We start from the raw sequence: 20,669 nt of genomic DNA on the forward strand, positions 1-20,669 counted from the left end.
CTTTTTCAAGAATGACCACATTAGATGTACTTATGTCATCTTTCCCTCATTTCTACGATAGATGATCTGAATATATATTCTCTTTTAATTGAGGAATTTATGTAAAAGTTTTTATTGAAAATGTTACATATATATATATATATATATATATATATATATATATATATATATATATATATATATATATATATATATGACCAAAACTAAAGTTATCAGCATTGATTACATTTGTGTGTAATCGTATTGTGAAATTATATTTTTCCCAATTCCCTGTTAAATTATTTGCACATGTAATTACCATTTGAACAATAATTATTATATTCCAAACTGTGTTCATTCCATATTTAAATAAATAATAATAATAATAATAATAATAATAATATTTTTGGTAGAAGACCCTCTTTTAGGCAAATACTGTTAAATAGGATGGCAGAATTAAGCGAGTTGATTTTATATATTGTTTTTTCTATTTTCCTTACAATTCGCTTCTCAGGCTCAGCGATGTTTCTGAGTAACTGGCCAATATTCATATTGGGAATTTTCAAAAAATTGTAAATGCTGAAGGAATCTTTTATTAGAACAGGATATCAGGTCCAGGTCAAGCAGGGGTCGTCGTCAGTGCCGGTATTATTCTGTAAGCGTAGTTCAGTTCGGGCCAGGGTCGTCTTTGGATTAAGGGCTGGTGTTGGTGCTGGTATAGCTGGTATTACGTGACGTTTCGACCTTCTCGTAGGTCATCTTCGGACGAGTCGGTTGAAGAGACTGTAGCAAGAAAGTTTGCGGAACGGTATTTATAGCGGTACGGACCTAGAGTTGCATTCTCATTGGTCGGGCCGGTCTTGGGCGAAGCCGTGGATCTCGCCTTGAAGGTCTCGGGGATTCTCTTGTGCGAGCGCCACAGTAGTGTGCCTGGGGATGAACGTCAGGAATTCCGTCTGTAGCAGGAATCGTATCATCCTGTGGGGGCTCCTGATTATCTGGCATCGTCGGGGGGTCGCTCGTTGCTCTCCGGGCGGCGGTGGGAAGGAGAAACGTTTCTTGAGTTATATTTAAGTTTGGTTTCTCCTTACCTATATGAAGGGCTTCTAGGAGGCGCAGACGTCGGGGATCTGTTGTCTGATCATTATTATGATATTAAGGATAATATAATTTCTTTTTATCCGTTTGTTATGAGCAGTCCTGACGTGGTTTGAATATGGCCCTTCCTTCTTGGGCGTGGCAGGAGATTCGCTTGGAGAAAAACGCATGGAGGTCATACCGACGTATTTGCCGAGGCATCCTCGGACGGGGCATGTGTAACAGTAGACCACACTCGTCTTCTTCAAGGGATCCTGCAGGGGCGCTGACTTGTTTTGTTTCATCACTAGGCTGCTCGTCTTCTTCATTTTATATTATATAATTATTTTAATATTTCTGTCTGGGTCGGCGGGGCTGACGTTTTCCTCGATGATCTTTTTGAGGGCTTGTTCGTCCTCCTTGTACCTCCGGTGGAAGTGCCCCTTGTAGAAAAGCTTGATGGGCTCTGCAACGTCGGGGTGGGGTTCCTGGTGGTACCAGGCATCCATACTTTTCCTTATTGACTCATCAACAGCACGATTGTGGGTCCGTTGTCGACGAGGACCTGGGCGGCGCGCTCCAACTCACTGTGTGTGTCATTCCAGGAGGAGCAGTGTGAGAGGGCCCTCCTGACGAAGGCGCTGATGGTGGAGCGCTTATACCTCTCAGGGCACTCACTCTCACCGTTCATGCACATTCCCAGGTTCGTCGGCTTCGTGTACACCCTCGTGCTGAATTCAGAATCTCGCTGTTCGACAAGGACGTCAAGGAAGGGGAGGCGGCGATCTTGGCAATGTTCAATCGTGAACGTGAGGCAGCTGTGGTCGTGGAATGCACGTCGCAGCTGCTCTATCTCATCCTGGGAGTCGGCGCAGACGAAGGTGTCATCTATGTAGCGCATGTACATCCTCGGTTTCCTGGAAATCTGGAAGACCCTCTCTTCCAGAGGGTCTTCCAGATTTCCAGGAAACCGAGGATGTACGTGCGCTACATAGATGACAAACGGATAAAAAGAAATGATATTATCCCTAATATCATAATAATAGATCAGACAACAGATCCCCGACGTCTGCGCCTCCTAGAAGCCCTTCATATAGGTAAGGAGAAACCAAACTTAAATATAACTCAAGAAACGTTTCTCCTTCCCACCGCCGCCCGGAGAGCAACGAGCGACCCCCCGACGATGCCAGATAATCAGGAGCCCCCACAGGATGATACGATTCCTGCTACAGACGGAATTCCTGACGTTCATCCCCAGGCACACTACTGTGGCGCTCGCACAAGAGAATCCCCGAGACCTTCAAGGCGAGATCCACGGCTTCGCCCAAGACCGGCCTGACCAATGAGAATGCAACTTTAGGTCCGTGCCGCTATAAATACCGTTCCGCAAACTTTCTTGCTACAGTCTCTTCAACCGACTCGTCCGAAGATGACCTACGAGAAGGTCGAAACGTCACGTAATACCAGCTATACCAGCACCAACACCAGCCCTTAATCCAAAGACGACCCTGGCCCGAACTGAACTACGCTTACGGAATAATACCGGCACTGACGACGACCCCTGCTTGACCTGGACCTGATATCCTGTTCTAATAAAAGATTCCTTCAGCATTTACAATTTTTTGAAAATTCCCAATATGAATATTGGCCAGTTACTCAGAAACATCGCTGAGCCTGAGAAGCGAATTGTAAGGAAAATAGAAAACACAATATATAAAATCAACTCGCTTAATTCTGCCATCCTATTTAATAATAATAATAATAATAATAATAATAATAATAAATAATAATAATAATAATAATTGAAAAAGAAACCCACAAATTCAATTTGTAACTTGTTTACTTAAGTATTTACATATAGTTTTACTCCACACTCGAGTATTTTCAGGACCCTTCTGTGGCCCATTCTCAAGAGATGTTTGGGATGTTAGCCTGGGTCAAGGCCCAGCAGTCTTCTGGAACTTCTCGTTGTGCTGTCATTTATGCGATGGCTGTTCTGGTTTTCTTGAGAGTTGCCAATTCCCTCTTGTCGCTCTGATATCCTGAGCTGATGGTCATGGGATTCCCCACCCTTACCACAGGGTGAATCCCATTGACCATCAGCTCAGGATAACAGACTTTCGGTGACCACACCCTTACCACAAGGGTGAATCCCATTGACCATCAGCTCAGGATATCAGAGCGACAAGAGGGAATTGGCAACTCTCAAGAAAACCAGAACAGCCATCGCATAAATGACAGCACAACGAGAAGAAGTTCCAGAAGACTGCTGGGCCTTGACCCAGGCTAACATCCCAAACATCTCTTGAGAATGGGCCACAGAAGGGCCTGAAAGTACTCGAGTGTGGAGTAAAACTAAATGTAAATACTTAGAAGTAAACAAGTTACAAATTGAATTTGTGGGTTTCTTTTTCAATCTTCAGAAGAAAACTGAAAGAAGTTTTTGTTTGGTTAATAATAATAATAATAATAACATTCTGAAAGTAAACCCTCATTTAAACATGCTTTATTTAAGATTATTGCTGCATCAGTTAAACTTATTTTTTAGTGTGCACCTATAAACAGTGCATATAGAAAGACCAGTAATGTACTCCAAAGGAGGCAGGATTCCACCCGGAACCAAACACTAAAAAAACCACCCAGTCGAATAGGGTGACTATGATAGACCAAAAACAAACAATAATGATGATAAATAAATAGATAGATGAATAATTTATTTTGTGTATGAAATGTTTAATTGCTCTTATAATTGGATATAATTTTCATCAATTTCATAGCTCAAGCTAAATAAATTCAAATTTTCATGACATGTATGGCAAAACTTCTTCGGAAAGAAAATCTACATGGTATGATTAACGTACACATTTCTCTATTCTTACAGAATGAGACAGATATTTCCTGATTATCCTCTCTATACCCCAACCCCTTTGATGTTATATTATTACATGTCAGTTTAACCATCATTTCATCTTCATATATATATATATATATATATATATATATATATATATATATATATATATATATATATATGTGTGTGTGTGTGTGTGTGTGTAAATGTGTAGCATATGTGTGTCTGTATGTGTTGTCCTTATGTGTATGTAATAAGTGTCAGAAATAGGTTTTTTTTAACAAATCTTAATATTTTTAACCTCAGGCTCAAGTCTGTCAAGTAGTTCCCAATACAGTGTATTAAGCCCCTACTTTACTACAACAACCACAACATCAAATACTTCTACAACCACGTCTACAACTTCCACAACAACTCCCACACTTACAACATCAATTTCATCTACTACCACAACTCCACCAACTACAAATACATCAACTACTTCTACTACCACACCTACCACTACAACAACAACTCCAACAACTATGAGTACGACTACTACTACTACTACCACCACTCCTACCACTACCACAACAACTCCAACATCTACTAGTACACCATCAACTACTACTACCACTCCTACCACTACCACAACAACTCCAACATCTACAAGTACAACATCAACTACTATTACCACTCCTACCTCTACCACAACAACTCCAACATCTACAAGTACAGCATCAACTACTACCACCACTCCTGCCACTACCACAACAACTCAAACATCTACAAGTACAACATCAACTACTACTACCATATCTACCACTACCACAACAACTCCAACAACTACAAGTACAACCATCAACTACTACTACCGTCCTTACACTACACAACCAACTCCAACATACAAGTACAACATCAACTACTAACCACCACTCCCTACCACTACCACAACAACCTCCAACATCTTACCAAGTACAACCATCAACTATTCTACTCCTACAATACAACAACAACTCAACATCTACAAGTACAACATCAACTACTACAACTACCACATTACAACCTACACACAACTCTACCATTACTCCACCAACTCCGACAACTACAAGTACAACATCAACAACATCCACTCCAACACCTACTACTACCACACCAACGACTTCAACTACAACAACGCCTGCTACAACAACCACAAGCTCAACACCTAGCACAACTTCTCCCTCTCCCACCACTACTACTCTGACAACAGCAGAAACTACAACAAGATTCACTTCTTCTTCTAGTTCTTCCTTCAGTGGTTCAAGTAAGGCTTTCATACTTGGCTTTATTCCCTGCATTCTACTTCGATTATCATACTTTTTCAAGAATGACACATTAGATGTACTTATGTCATCTTTCCCTCATTTCTACGATAGATGATCTGAATATATATTCTCTTTTAATTGAGGAATTTATGTAAAAGTTTTTATTGAAAATGTTACATGTAACTTTAAAATTTATCTCTCTCTCTCTCTCTTCTCTCTCTCTCGCTCTCTCTCTCATCTCTCTCTCTCTCTCTCTCTCTCTCTCTCTCTCTCTATATATATATATATATATATATATATATATATATATATATATATATATGACCAAAATAAAGTTATCAGCATTGATTACAATTGTGTAATCTTATTGTGAAATTATATTTTTCCCAATTCCCTGTTCAATTATTTGCACATGTAATTACCTTTTGAACAATAATTATTATATTCGAAACTGTGTTCATTCCATATTTATATGAATAATAATAATAATAATAATAATAATAATAATAATAATAATAATAATAATAATAATAATAATAATAATAATAATAATAATAATAATAATAATAATAGTCAGACACCTACTAAAGAAAATGCCAAACTGGAAAGCCCCAGGTCCCGATGAAGTCCATGGATACTGGCTGAAAAACTTCAAGGCCCTACACCCACGAATAGCAGAACAACTCCAGCATTGTATCTCAAATCACCAAGCACCCAAATGGATGACCACAGGAAGAACATCCTTAGTCCAAAAAGACAAGAGTAAGGGAAATATAGCCAGTAACTACAAGCCTATCACCTGCCTACCAATAATGTGGAAGTAACTAACAGGTATCATCAGTGAAAGGCTATACAACTACCTAGAGGAGACAAACACCATCCCCCACCAACAGAAAGGCTGCAGAAGGAAGTGTAGGGGCACAAAAGACCAGCTCCTGATAGACAAAATGGTAATGAAGAACAGTAGGAGAAGGAAAACCAACCTAAGCATGGCATGGATAGACTATAAGAAAGCCTTCGACATGATACCACACACATGGCTAATAGAATGCATGAAAATATATTGGGCAGAGGAAAACACCATCAGCTTCCTCAAAAATACAATGCGCAACTAGAATACAATACTTACAAGCTCTGGAATAAGACTAGCAGAGGTTAATATCAGGAGAGGGATCTTCCAGGGCGACTCACTGTCCCCACTACTCTTCGTAGTAGCCATGATTCCCATGACAAAAGTACTACAGAAGATGTATGCCGGGTACCAACTCAAGAAAAGAAGCAACAGAATCAACCATCTGATGTTCATGGACGACATCAAGCTGTATGGTAAGAGCATCAAGGAAATAGATTCCCTAATCCAGACTGTAAGGATTGTATCTGGGGACATCAGGATGGAGTTTGGAATAGAAAAATGCGCCTTAGTCAACATACAAAAAGGCAAAGTAACGAGAACTAAAGGGCTAAAGCTACCAGATGGGAGCAACATCAAACACATAGATGAGACAGGATACAAATACCTGGGAATTATGGAAGGAGGGGATATAAAACACCAAGAGATGAAGGACACGATCAGGAAAGAATATATGCAGAGACTCAAGGCGATACTCAAATCAAAACTCAACGCCGGAAATATGACAAAAGCCATAAACACATGGGCAGTGCCAGTAATCAGATACGGCGCAGGAATAGTCGAATTGACGAAGGCAGAACTCCGCAGCATAGATCAGAAAACCAGGAAACATATGATAATACACAAAGCACTACACACAAGAGCAAATACGGAGAGAATATACATAACACGAAAGGAAGGAGGGAGAGGACTACTAAGTATAGAGGACTGCGTCAACATCGAAAATAGAGCACTGGGGCAATATCTGAAAACCATTGAAGGCGAGTGGCTAAAGAGTGCATGGGAAGAAGGACTAATAAAAGTAGACGAAGACCCAGAAATATACAGAGACAGGAGAATGACAGACAGAACAGAAGACTAGCACAACAAACCAATGCACGGACAATACATGAGACAGACTAAAGAACTAGCCAGCGATGACAATTGGCAATGGCTACAGAGGGGAGAGCTAAAGAAGGAAACTGAAGGAATGATAACAGTGGCACAAGATCAGGCCCTAAGAACCAGATATGTTCAAAGAACGATAGACGGAAATAACATCTCTCCCATATGTAGGAAGTGCAATACGAAAAATAAAACCATAAACCACAAAGCAAGTGAATGCCCGGCACTTGCACAGAACCAGTACAAAAAGAGACATGATTCTGTGGCAAAAGCCCTCCACTGGAGCCTGCGCAAGAAACATCAGCTACCTTGCAGTAATAAGTGGTACGAGCACCAACCTGAGGGAGTGATAGAAAACGATCAGGCAAAGATCCTCTGGGACTATTGTATCAGAACGGATAGGGTGATACGTGCAAACAGACCAGACGTGACGTTGATTGACAACGTCAAGAAGAAAGTATCACTCATTGATGTCGCAATACCATGGGACACCAGAGTTGAAGAGAAAGAGAGGGAAAAAATGGATAAGTATCAAGATCTGAAAATAGAAATAAGAAGGATATGGGATATGCCAGTGGAAATCGTACCCATAATCATAGGAGCACTAGGCACGATCCCAAGATCACTGAAAAGGAATCTAGAAAAACTAGAGGCTGAAGTAGCTCCAGGACTCATGCAGAAGAGTGTGATCCTAGAAATGGCACACATAGTAAGAAAAGTGATGGACTCCTAAGGAGACAGGATGCAACCCGGAACCCCACACTATAAATACCACCCAGTCGAATTGGAGGACTGTGATAGAGCAAAAAAAAAAATTATAATAATAATAATAATAATAATAATAATAATAATATAATAATAATAATAATAATAATAATAATAATAATAATAATAATAATAATAATAATAATAATAATAATAATAATAATAACATTCTGAAAGTAAACCCTCATTTAAACATGCTATATTTAAGATTATTGTTGCATCGGTTAAACTTATTTTTTAGTGTGCACCTATAAACAGTGCATATAGAAAAAACAGTAATGTACTCCAAAGGAGGCAGGATTCCACCCCGGAACCAAACACTAAAAAAACCACCCGGTCGAATAGGCTGGCTATGATAGACCAAAAACAAACAATAATGATGATTAATAAATAGATAAATAAATAATTTCTTTTATGTATGAAATGTTTAATTGCTCTTATAATTGGATATAATTTTCATCAATTTCATAGCTCAAGCTAAATAAATTCAAGTTTTCATGACATGTATGGCAAAACTTCTTCGGAAAGAAAATCTACATGGTATGATTAACGTACATATTTCTCTATTCTTACAGAACGAGACAAATATTTCTTGATTATCCTCTCTATACCCCAACCCCTTTGATGTTATATTATTACATGTCAGTTTAACCATCATTTCATCTTCATATATATATATATATATATATATATATATATATATATATATATATATATATATATATATATATATATATGTGTGTGTGTGTGTGTGTGTGTGTGTGTAAATGTGTAGCATATGTGTGTGTCTGTATGTGTTGTCCTTATGTGTATGTAATAAGTGTCAAAAATAGTTTTTTTATAACAAATCTTAATATTTCTAACCTCAGGTTCAAGTCTGTCAAGTAGTTCCCAATACAGTGTATTAAGCCCCTACTTTACTACAACAACCACAACATCAAATACTTCTACAACCATGTATACCACTTCCACAACAACTCCCACAACAACTCATTTCATCTACTACCACAACTCCACCAACTACAAATACATCAACTACTTCTACTACCACACCTACCACTACAACAACAACTCCAACAACTATGAGTACGACTACTACTACAACTACCACCACTCCTACCACTACCACAACAACACCAACATCTACAAGTACAACATCAACTACTACTGCCACTCCTACCACTACCACAACAACTCCAACAACTACACGTACAACATCAACTACTACTACCACTCCTACCACTACCACAACAACTCCAACATCTACAAGTACAACATCAACTACTACCACCACTCCTACCACTACCACAACAACTCCAACATCTACAAGTACAACATCAACTACTACTACCACTCCTACCACTACCACAACAACTCCAACATCTACAAGTACAACATCAACTACTACAACTACCACATCTACCACTACCCCACCAACTCCGACAACTACAAGTACAACATCAACAACATCCACTCCAACACCTACTACTACCACGTCAACGACTTCAACTACAACAACGCCTGCTTCAACAACCACAAGCTCAACACCTAGCACAACTTCTCCCTCTCCCACCACTACTACTCTGAAAACAGCAGAAATTACAACAAGATTCACTTCTTCTTCTAGTTCTTCCTTCAGTGGTTCAAGTAAGGCTTTCATACTTGGCTTTATTCCCTGCATTCTACTTCGGTTGTCATCATTCCCTTATTTCTACGATAGATGATCTGAATATATATTCTCTTTTAATTGAGGAATTTATGTAAAAGTTTTTATTGAAAATGTTACATGTAACTTTAAAATTTATGTCTCTCTCTCTCTCTCTCTCTCTCTCTCTCTCTCTCTCTCTCTCTCTCTCTCTCTCTCTCTCTCTCTATATATATATATATTATATATATATATATATATATATATATATATATATATATATATATGACCAAAACTAAAGTTACAAACATTGATTACATTTGTGTAATCGTATTGTGAAATTATATTTTTCCCAATTCCCTGTTAAATTATTTGCACATGTAATTACCATTTGAACAATAATTATTATATTCCAAACTGTGTTAATTCCATATTTAAATAAATAAATAAATAAATAATAATAATAATAATAATAATAATAATAATAATAATAATAATAATAATAATAATAATAATAATAATAATAATAATAATAATAATAATGGAGGAAATATGATAAAAGCCATAAACACATGGGCAGTGCCAGTAATCAGATACAGTGCAGGAATAGTGGAATGGACGAAGGCAGAACTCCGCAGCATAGATCAGAAAACCAGGAAACATATGACAATACACAAAGCACTACACCCAAGAGCAAATACGGACAGACTATACATAACACGAAAGGAAGGAGGGAGAGGACTACTAAGTATAGAGGACTGCGTCAACATCGAAAACAGAGCACTGGGGCAATATCTGAAAACCAGTGAAGATGAGTGGCTCAAGAGTGCATGGGAAGAAGGACTAATAAAAGTAGACGAAGACCCAGAAATATACAGAGACAGGAGAAAGACAGACAGAACAAAGGACTGGCACAACAAACCAATGCACGGACAATACATGAGACAGACTAAAGAACTAGCCAGCGATGACAATTGGCAATGGCTACAGAGGGGAGAGCTAAAGAAGGAAACTGAAGGAATGATAACAGCGGCACAAGATCAGGCCCTAAGAACCAGATATGTCCAAAGAACGATAGACGGAAATAACATCTCTCCCATATGTAGGAAGTGCAATACAAAAAATGAAACCATAAACCACATAGCAAGCGATTGCCCGGCACTTGCGCAGAACCAGTACAAAAAGAGAGATGATTCAGTGGCAAAAGCCCTCCACTGGAGCCTGTGCAAGAAACATCAGCTACCTTGCAGTAATAAGTGGTACGAGCACCAACCTGAAGGAGCGATAGAAAACGATCAGGCAAAGATCCTCTGGGACTATGGTATCAGAACGGATAGTGTGATACGTGCAAACAGACCAGACGTGACGTTGATTGACAAAGTCAAGAAGAAAGTATCACTCATTGATGTCGCAATACCATGGGACACCAGAGTTGAAGAGAAAGAGAGGGAAAAAATGGATAAGTATCAAGATCTGAAAATAGAAATAAGAAGGATATGGGATATGCCAGTGGAAATCGTACCCATAATCATAGGAGCACTAGGCACGATCCCAAGATCCCTGAAAAGGAATCTAGAAAAACTAGAGGCTGAAGTAGCTCCAGGACTAATGCAGAAGAGTGTTATCCTAGAAACGGCACACATAGTAAGAAAAGTGATGGACTCCTAAGGAGGCAGGATGCAACCCGGAACCCCACACTATAAATACCACCCAGTCGAATTGGAGGACTGTGATAGAGCAAAAAAAAAAAAAAAAAAAAAAAAAAAAAATAATAATAATAATAACATTCTGAAAGTAAATCCTCATTTAAACATGCTTTATTTATGATTATTGCTGCATCAGTTAAACTTATTTTTTAGTGTGCACCTATAAACAGTGCATATAGAAAGAACAGTAATGTACTCCAAAGGAGGCAGGATTGCACCCGGAACCAAACACTAAAAAAACCACCCAGTCGAATAGGGTGACTATGATAGACCAAAAACAAACAATAATGATGATAAATAAATAGATAGATGAATAATTTCTTTTATGTATGAAATGTTTAATTGCTCTTATAATTGAATATAATTTTCATCAATTTCATAGCTCAAGCTAAATAAATTCAAATTTTCATGACATGTATGGCAAAACTTCTTCGGAAAGAAAATCTACATGGTATGATTAACGTACATATTTCTCTATTCTTACAAAATAAGACAAATATTTCCTGATTATCCTCTCTATACCCCAACCCCTTTGATGTTATATTATTACATGTCAGTTTAACCATCATTTCATCTTCATATATATATATATATATATATATATATATATATATATATATATATATATATATATATGCCCCGTCCGAGGATGCCTCGGCAAATAAGTCGGTATGACCTCCATGCATTTCTCCAAGCGAATCTCCTGCCACGCTCAAGAAGGAGCCATCTTCAACCACACCATGACTGCTCATAACAAACGGATAAAGAGAAATGATATTATTCCTAATATCGAAATAATAGACCAGACAACGGATCCCCGACGTCTGCGCCTCTTAGAAGCCCTCCATATAGGCAAGGAGAAACCAAATCTTAACATCACCCAAGAAACGTTTCTCCTTCCCACCGCCGCCCGGAGAGCAGCGAACGAACCCCCGACAATACCAGATAATCAGGAGCCCCCACGGGATGACAGGATTCCTGCTACGGACGGAATTCCTGTCGTTCATCTCCAGGCACACTACTGTGGCGCTCGCACGAGAGAGTCCCCGAGACCTTCGAGGCGAGATCCACGACTTCGTCCAAGACCGGCCCGGCCAATGAGAATGCAACTCTAGGTCCGAGCCGCTATAAATACCGCCCCACAGACTTTCTTGCTAAAGTCTCTTCAAACGACTCGTCCGAGGATGACCTGCGAGAAGGTCAAAACGTTACGTAATACCAGATATACCAGCTATACCAGCACCAATACCAGCCCTTAAACCGAAGACGAACCCGGCCCCGAACTGAACTACGCCTACGGAATAATACCAGCACTGACGACGACCCCTGCTTGACCTGGACCTGATATCCTGTTCCAATAAAAGATTACCTTCAGCATTTATGATTTTTGAAAATTCCCAATATGAATATTGGTCAGTTACTCAGAAACATCGCTGAGCCTGAGAAGCGAATTGTAAGGAAAATAGAAAAAACAATATATAAAATCAACTCGCTTAATTCTGCCATTCTTTTTAACAGTATTTGCCTAAAAGAGGATCTTCTACCAAAATAATAATAATAATAATAATAATAATAATGATAATAATAATAATAATAATAATAATAATAATAATAATAATAATAATAATAACATTCTGAAAATAAACCCTTATTTAAACATGCTTTATTTAAGATTATTGCTGCATCAGTTAAACCTATTTTTTGGTGTGCACCTATAAACAGTGCATATAGAAAGAACAGTAATGTACTCCAAAGGAGGCAGGATTCCACCCGGAACCAAACACTAAAAAAACCACCCAGTCGAATAGGGTGACTATGATAGACCAAAAACAAACAATAATGATGATAAATAAATATATAAATGAATAATTTCTTTTATGTATGAAATGTTTAATCGCTCTTATAATTGGATATAATTTTCATCAATTTCATAGCTCAAGCTAAATAAATTCAAATTTTCATGACATGTATGGCAAAACTTCTTCGGAAAGAAAATCTACATGGTATGATTAACGTACACATTTCTCTATTCTTACAAAATAAGACAAATATTTCCTGATTATCCTCTCTATACCCCAACCCCTTTGATGTTATATTATTACATGTCAGTTTAACCATCATTTCATCTTCATATATATATATATATATATATATATATATATATATATATATATATAATATATATATATATATATGTGTGTGTGTGTGTGTGTGTGTGTGTGTGTGTGTGTGTGTGTGTGTATGTAAATGTGTAGCATATGTGTGTGTCTGTATGTTTTGTCCTTATGTGTATGTAATAAGTGTCAGAAATAGTTTTTTTTATAACAAATCTTAATATTTTTAACCTCAGGTTCAAGTCTGTCAAGTAGTTCCCAATACAGTGTATTAAGCCCCTACTTTACTACAACAACCACAACATCGAATACTTCTACGACCACGTCTACCACTTCCACAACAACTCCCACTATTACAACATCAATTACATCTACTACCATAACTCCACCAACTACAAATACATCAACTACTTCTACTACCACACCTACCACTACAACAACAACTCCAACAACTATGAGTACGACTACTACTACTACTACCATCACTCCTACCACTACCACAACAACTCCAACATCTACAAGTACAACATCAACTACTACTACCACTCCTACCACTACCACAACAACTCCAACATCTACAAGTACAACATCAACTACTACTACCACTCCTACCACTACCACAACAACTCCAACATCTACAAGTACAACATCAACTACTACTACCACTCCTACCTCTACAATAACAACTCCAACATCTACAAGTACAACATCAACTACTACTACCACTCCTACCACTACCACAACAACTCCGACAACTACAAGTACAACATCAACTACTACTACCACTCCTACCTCTACCACAACAACTCCAACAACTACAAGTACAACATCAACAACTACTACCACTCCTACCACTACCACAACAACTCCAACATCTACAAGTACAACATCAACTACTACCACCACTCCTACCACTACCTCAACAACTCCAATATCTACAAGTACAACATCAACTACTACTACCACTCCTACCACTACCACAACAACTCCAACATCTACAAGTACAACATCAACTACTACAATTACCACATCTACCACTACTCCACCAACTCCGACAACTACAAGTACAACATCAACAACATCCACTTCAACACCTACTACTACCACACCAACGACTTCAACTACAACAACGCCTGCTACAACAACCACAAGCTCAACACCTAGCACAACTTCTCCCTCTCCCACCACTACTACTCTGACAACAGCAGAAACTACAGCAAGATTCGCTTCTTCTTCTAGTTCTTCCTTCAGTGGTTCAAGTAAGGCTTTCATACTTGGCTTTATTCCCTGCATTCTACTTCGATTATCATACTTTTTCAAGAATGACACATTAGATGTACTTATGCCATCTTTCCCTCATTTCTACGATAGATGATCTGAATATATATTCTCTTTTAATTGAGGAATTTATGTAAAAGTTTTTATTGAAAATGTTACATGTAACTTTAAAATTTATCTCTCTCTCTCTCTCTCTCTCTCTCTCTCTCCTCCTCTCGCTCTCTCTCCTCTCTCTTCTCTCTTCTCTCTCTCTCTCTCTCTCTCTCTCTCTCGTCTCTCTTCTCTCTCTCTCTCTCTATCTATATATATATATATATATATATATCTATATATATATATATATATATATATATATATATATATATATATAATATATGACCAAAACTAAAGTTATCAGGATTGATTACAATTAGGTAATCATATTGTGAATTTATATTTTTCCCAATTCCCTGTTGAATTATTTGCACATGTAATTACCATTTCAACCATAATTATTACATTCGAAACTGTGTTCATTCCATATTTATATGAATAAAATAATAATAATAATAATAATAATAATAATAATAATAATAATAATAATAATAATAATAATAATAATAATAATAATGATAACATTCTGAAAGTAAACCCTCATTTAAACATGCTTTATTTAAGATTATTGCTGCATCAGTTAAACTTATTTTTTAGTGTGCACCTATAAACAGTGCATATAGAAAGACCAGTAATGTACTCCAAAGGAGGCAGGATTCCACCCGGAACCAAACACTAAAAAAACCACCCAGTCGAATAGGGTGACTATGATAGACCAAAAACAAACAATTATGATGATAAATAAATAGATAAATAAATAATTTCTTTTATGTATGAAATGTTTAATTGCTCTTATAATTGGATATAATTTTCATCAATTTCATAGCTCAAGCTAAATAAATTCAAATTTTCATGACATGTATGGCAAAACTTCTTCGGAAAGAAAATCTACATGGTATGATTAACGTACATATTTCTCTATTCTTACAGAATGAGACAGATATTTCCTGATTATCCTCTCTATACCCCCACCCCTTTGATGTTATATTATTACATGTCAGTTTAACCATCATTTCATCTTCATATATATATATGTGTGTGTGTGTGTGTGTTTGTGTAAATGTGTAGCATATGTGTGTGTCTGTATGTGTTGTCCTTATGTGTATGTAATAAGTGTCAGAAATAGTTTTTTTTATAACAAATCTTAATATTTTTAACCTCAGGTTCAAGTCTGTCAAGTAGTTCCCAATACAGTGTATTAAGCTCCTACTTTACTACAACAACCACAAAATCAAATACTTCTACAACCACGTCTACCACTTCCATAACAACTCCCACAATTACAACATCAATTTCATCTACTACCACAACTCCACCAACTACAAATACATCAACTACTTCTACTACCACACCTACCACTACAACAACAACTCCAACAACTATGAGTACGACTACTACTACTACTACTACCACTCCTACCACTACCACAACAACTCCAACATCGACAAGTACAAAACTTCAACCAACTACCTAACTAACCAAACTCCTACCACTGACATCAACAAATCCACATCTACAAGTACAAAACAACTTCAACTACTACTACCACTCCTAGTCCTACCGACTACCGACAAACAACTCCAACCATCTACATAAGTACAACATCAACTACTACAACTACCCATCTACCACTCTGACTTTTGATCTAACCACTACTCTTCCAACTTACTCTACTACTCCATACTACTCTACACTCCTACACACTACCACAACAGCTCCAACTCTACAAGTACAACATCAACTACTACAACTACCACATCTACCACTATCCACCAACTCCGACCAACACAATACAACATAACACTCTAACCATCTACAGGTCCACATCAACTAACTACACTACACATCAACAACTAACTCACAACTCGACAAAACTACAGTACAACATCACAATCCACTCCAACTCCACTACTACCACGTCCCACGAACTTCAACTACCATAACGCCTGCTACAACAACCACAAGCTCAACACCTAGGACAACTTCTCCCTCTCCCACCACTACTACTCTGACAACAGCAGAAACTACAACAAGATTCGCTTCTTCTTCTAGTTCTTCCTTTAGTGGTTCAAGTAAGGCATTCATACTTGGCTTTATTCCCTGCATTCTACTTCGATTATCATACTATTTCAAGAATGACACATTAGATGTACTTATGTCATCTTTCCCTCATTTCTACGATACGATAGATCTGAATATATATTCTCTTTTAATTGAGGAATTTATGTAAAAGTTTTTATTGAAAATGTTACATGTAACTTTAAAATTTAATTCTCTCTCTCTCTCTCTCTCTCTCTCTCTCTCTCTTCTCTCTCTCTCTCTCTCTCTCTCGCTCTCTCTCTCTCTCACCTCTCGCTGCCCTCTCTCTCTCTCCTCCTCTCTCCTCTCGCATCCTCTTCTCTCTCCTCGTCTCTCTCTCTTCTCTATATATATATATATATATATATATATATATATATATATATAGTTATATATATGACCAAAACTAAAGTTATCAGCATTGATTACAATTGTGTAATCGTATTGTGAAATTATATTTTTCCCAATTCCCTGTTGAATTATTTGCACATGTAATTACCATTTGAACAATAATTATTATATTCGAAACTGTGTTCATTCCATATTTATATGAATAATAATAATAATAATAATAATAATAATAATAATAATAATAATAATAATAATAATAATAATAATAATAATAATAATAATAACAGACAAAATAGTAATGAAGAACAGTAGGAGAAGGAAAACCAACCTAAGCATGGCATGGATAGACTATAAGAAAGCCTTCGACATGATACCACACACATGGCTAATAGAATGCATGAAAATATATGGGGCAGAGGAAAACACCATCAGCTTCCTCAGAAATACAATGTGCAACTGGAATACAATACTTACAAGCTCTGGAATAAGACTAGCAGAGGTTAATATCAGGAGAGGGATCTTCCAGGGCGACTCACTGTCCCAACTACCCTTCGTAGTAGCCATGATTCCCATGACAAAAGTACTAGAGAAGATGGATGCCGGGTACCAACTCAAGAAAAGAGGCAACAGAATCAACCATCTGATGTTCATGGACGACATCAAGCTGTATGGTAAGAGCATCAAGGAAATTGATACCCTAATCCAGACTGTAAGGATTGTATCTGGGGACATCAGGATGGAGTTTGGAATAGAAAAATGTGCCTTAGTCAACATACAAAAAGGCAAATTAACGAGAACTGAAGGGATAAAGCTACCAGATGGGAGCAACATCAAACACATAGATGAGACAGGATACAAATACCTGGGAATAATGGAAGGAGGGGATATAAAACACCAAAAGATGAAGGACACGATTAGGAAAGAATATATGCAGAGACTCAAGGCGATACTCAAGTCAAAACTCAACGCCGGAAATATGATAAAAGCCATAAACACATGAGCAGTGCCAGTAATCAGATACAGCGCAGGAATAGTCGAATGGACGAAAGCAGAACTCCGCAGCATAGATCAGAAAACCAGGAAACATATGACAATACACAAAGCACTACACCCAAGAGCAAATACGGACAGACTATACACAACATGAAAGGAAGGAGGGAGAGGACTACTAAGTATAGAGGATTGCGTCAACATCGAGAACAGAGCACTGGGGCAATATCTGAAAACCAGTGAAGACGAGTGGCTAAAGAGTGCATGGGAAGAAGGACTAATAAAAGTAGACGAAGACCCAGAAACATACAGAGACAGGAGAATGACAGACAGAACAGAGGACTGGCACAACAAAACAATGCACGGACAATACATGAGACAGACTAAAGAACTAGCCAGCGATGACACATGGCAATGGCTACAGAGGGGAGAGCTAAAGCAGGAAACTGAAGGAACGATAACAGCGGCGCAAGATCAGGCCCTAAGAACCAGATATTTTCAAAGAACGATAGACGGAAATAACATCTCTCCCATATGTAGGAAGTGCAATACGAAAAATGAAACCATAAACTACATAGCAAGCGAATGCCCGGCACTTGCACAGAACCAGTACAAAAAGAGGCATGATTCAGTGGCAAAAGCCCTCCACTGGAGCCTGTGCAAGAAACATCAGCTACCTTGCAGTGATAAGTGGTACGAGCACCAACCTGAGGGAGTGATAGAAAACGATCAGGCAAAGATCCTCTAGGACTATTGTATCAGAACGGATAGGGTGATACGTGCAAATAGACCAGACTTGACGTTGATTGACAAAGTCAAGAAGAAAATATCACTCAATGATGTCGCAATACCATGGGACACCAGAGTTGAAGAGAAAGAGAGGGAAAAAATGGATAAGTATCAAGATCTGAAAATAGAAATAAGAAGGATATGGGATATGCCAGTGGAAATCGTACCTATAATCATAGGAGCACTAGGCACGATCCCAAGATCCCTGAAAAGGAATCTAGAAAAACCAGAGGCTGAAGTAGCTCCATGACTCATGCAGAAGATTGTGATCCTAGAAACGGCACACATAGTAAGAAAAGTGATGGACTCCTAAGGAGGCAGGATGCAACCCGGAACCCCACACAATAAATACCACCCAGTCAAATTGGAGGACTGTGATAGAACAAAAAAAAAAATAATAATAATAATAATGACATTCTTAAAGTAAACCCTCATTTAAACATGCTTTATTAAAGATTATTGCTGCCTCAGTTAAACTTATTTTTTAGTGTGCACCTATAAACAGTGCATAGAGAAAGAACAGTAATGTATTCCAAAGGAGACAGGATTCAACCCGGAACCAAACACTAAAAAAACCACCCAGTCGAATAGGGTGGCTATGATAGACCAAAAACAAACAATAATGATGATAAATAAATAGATAAATAAATAATTTTTTATATGTATGAAATGTTTAATTGCTCTTATAATTGGATATAATTTTAATCAATTTCATAGCTCAAGCTAAATAAATTCAAATTTTCATGACATGTATGGCAAAACTTCTTCGGAAAGAAAATCTACATAGTATAATTAAGTTACATATTTCTCTATTCTTACAGAATGTGACAAATATTTCCTGATTATCCTCTCTATACCCCAACCCCTTTGATGTTATATTTTATGTCAGTTTAACCATCATTTCATCTTCATATATATATATATATATATATATATATATATATATATATATATATATATATATGTGTGTGTGTGTGTGTGTGTGTGTCTGTGTCTGTGTGTTTGTGTAAATGTGTAGCATATGTGTGTGTCTGTATGTGTTGTCCTTATGTGTATGTAATAAGTGTCAGAAATAGTTTTTTTTATAACAAATCTTAATATTTTTAACCTCAGGTTCAAGTCTGTCAAGTAGTTCCCAATACAGTGTATTAAGCCCCTACTTTACTACAACAACCACAACATCAAATACTTCTACAACCACGTCTACCACTTCCACAACAACTCCCACAATTACAACATCAATTTCATCTACTACCACAACTCCACCAACTACAAATACATCAACTACTTCTACTACCACACCTACCACTACAACAACAACTCCAACAACTATGAGTACGACTACTACTGCTACTACCACCACTCCTACCACTACCACAACAACTCCAACATCTACAAGTACAACATCAACTACTACTACCACTCCTACCACTACCACAACAAACCGTCACCATCCACCTATGACCTAACCACTAATACCACTCCACACCACTTCAACTACAATACTACAACTACTACCACTACCACTACAACAACTCCTCACTACAAGTACAACATCAACTATACCACACTCCTACCAATACACAACAACTCCAACATCTCCAGTACAACATCAACTACTACCACCACTCCTAACCCACTACCACAACCAA

The 20,669-nt window shown here is 37.6% G+C and overlaps 3 protein-coding genes across 3 annotated transcripts in view; all 3 read left to right on the forward strand.

Annotated features, from left to right (window-relative positions):
* Nucleotides 1–20,669, forward strand: part of LOC135219028 (platelet binding protein GspB-like) — a 239,515-nt gene that overhangs the window by 130,319 nt on the left and 88,527 nt on the right.
* On the forward strand, nucleotides 1,196–20,486 carry LOC135220074 (mucin-2-like). The gene is made up of 8 exons (XM_064257398.1): nucleotides 1,196–1,295; nucleotides 4,214–4,796; nucleotides 4,918–5,192; nucleotides 8,882–9,619; nucleotides 13,674–14,696; nucleotides 15,972–16,256; nucleotides 16,689–16,880; nucleotides 20,131–20,486. Exons 1-8 carry the CDS (start codon nucleotides 1,196–1,198, stop codon nucleotides 20,484–20,486), a joined length of 3,552 nt encoding a protein of 1,183 aa, XP_064113468.1.
* LOC135220075 (mucin-2-like) overlaps nucleotides 13,293–20,669 on the forward strand; it is a 56,388-nt gene continuing 49,011 nt past the window's right edge. The window contains 6 exon segments of the mRNA XM_064257399.1: nucleotides 13,293–13,326; nucleotides 13,674–14,696; nucleotides 15,972–16,256; nucleotides 16,689–16,880; nucleotides 19,523–19,539; nucleotides 20,162–20,565. Coding sequence (XP_064113469.1) covers nucleotides 13,293–13,326; nucleotides 13,674–14,696; nucleotides 15,972–16,256; nucleotides 16,689–16,880; nucleotides 19,523–19,539; nucleotides 20,162–20,565 — 1,955 coding nt within the window.

This window comes from Macrobrachium nipponense, chromosome 1 (genome assembly GCF_015104395.2).
Source record: "Macrobrachium nipponense isolate FS-2020 chromosome 1, ASM1510439v2, whole genome shotgun sequence".
Taxonomy (NCBI): Eukaryota; Metazoa; Arthropoda; class Malacostraca; order Decapoda; family Palaemonidae; genus Macrobrachium; species Macrobrachium nipponense.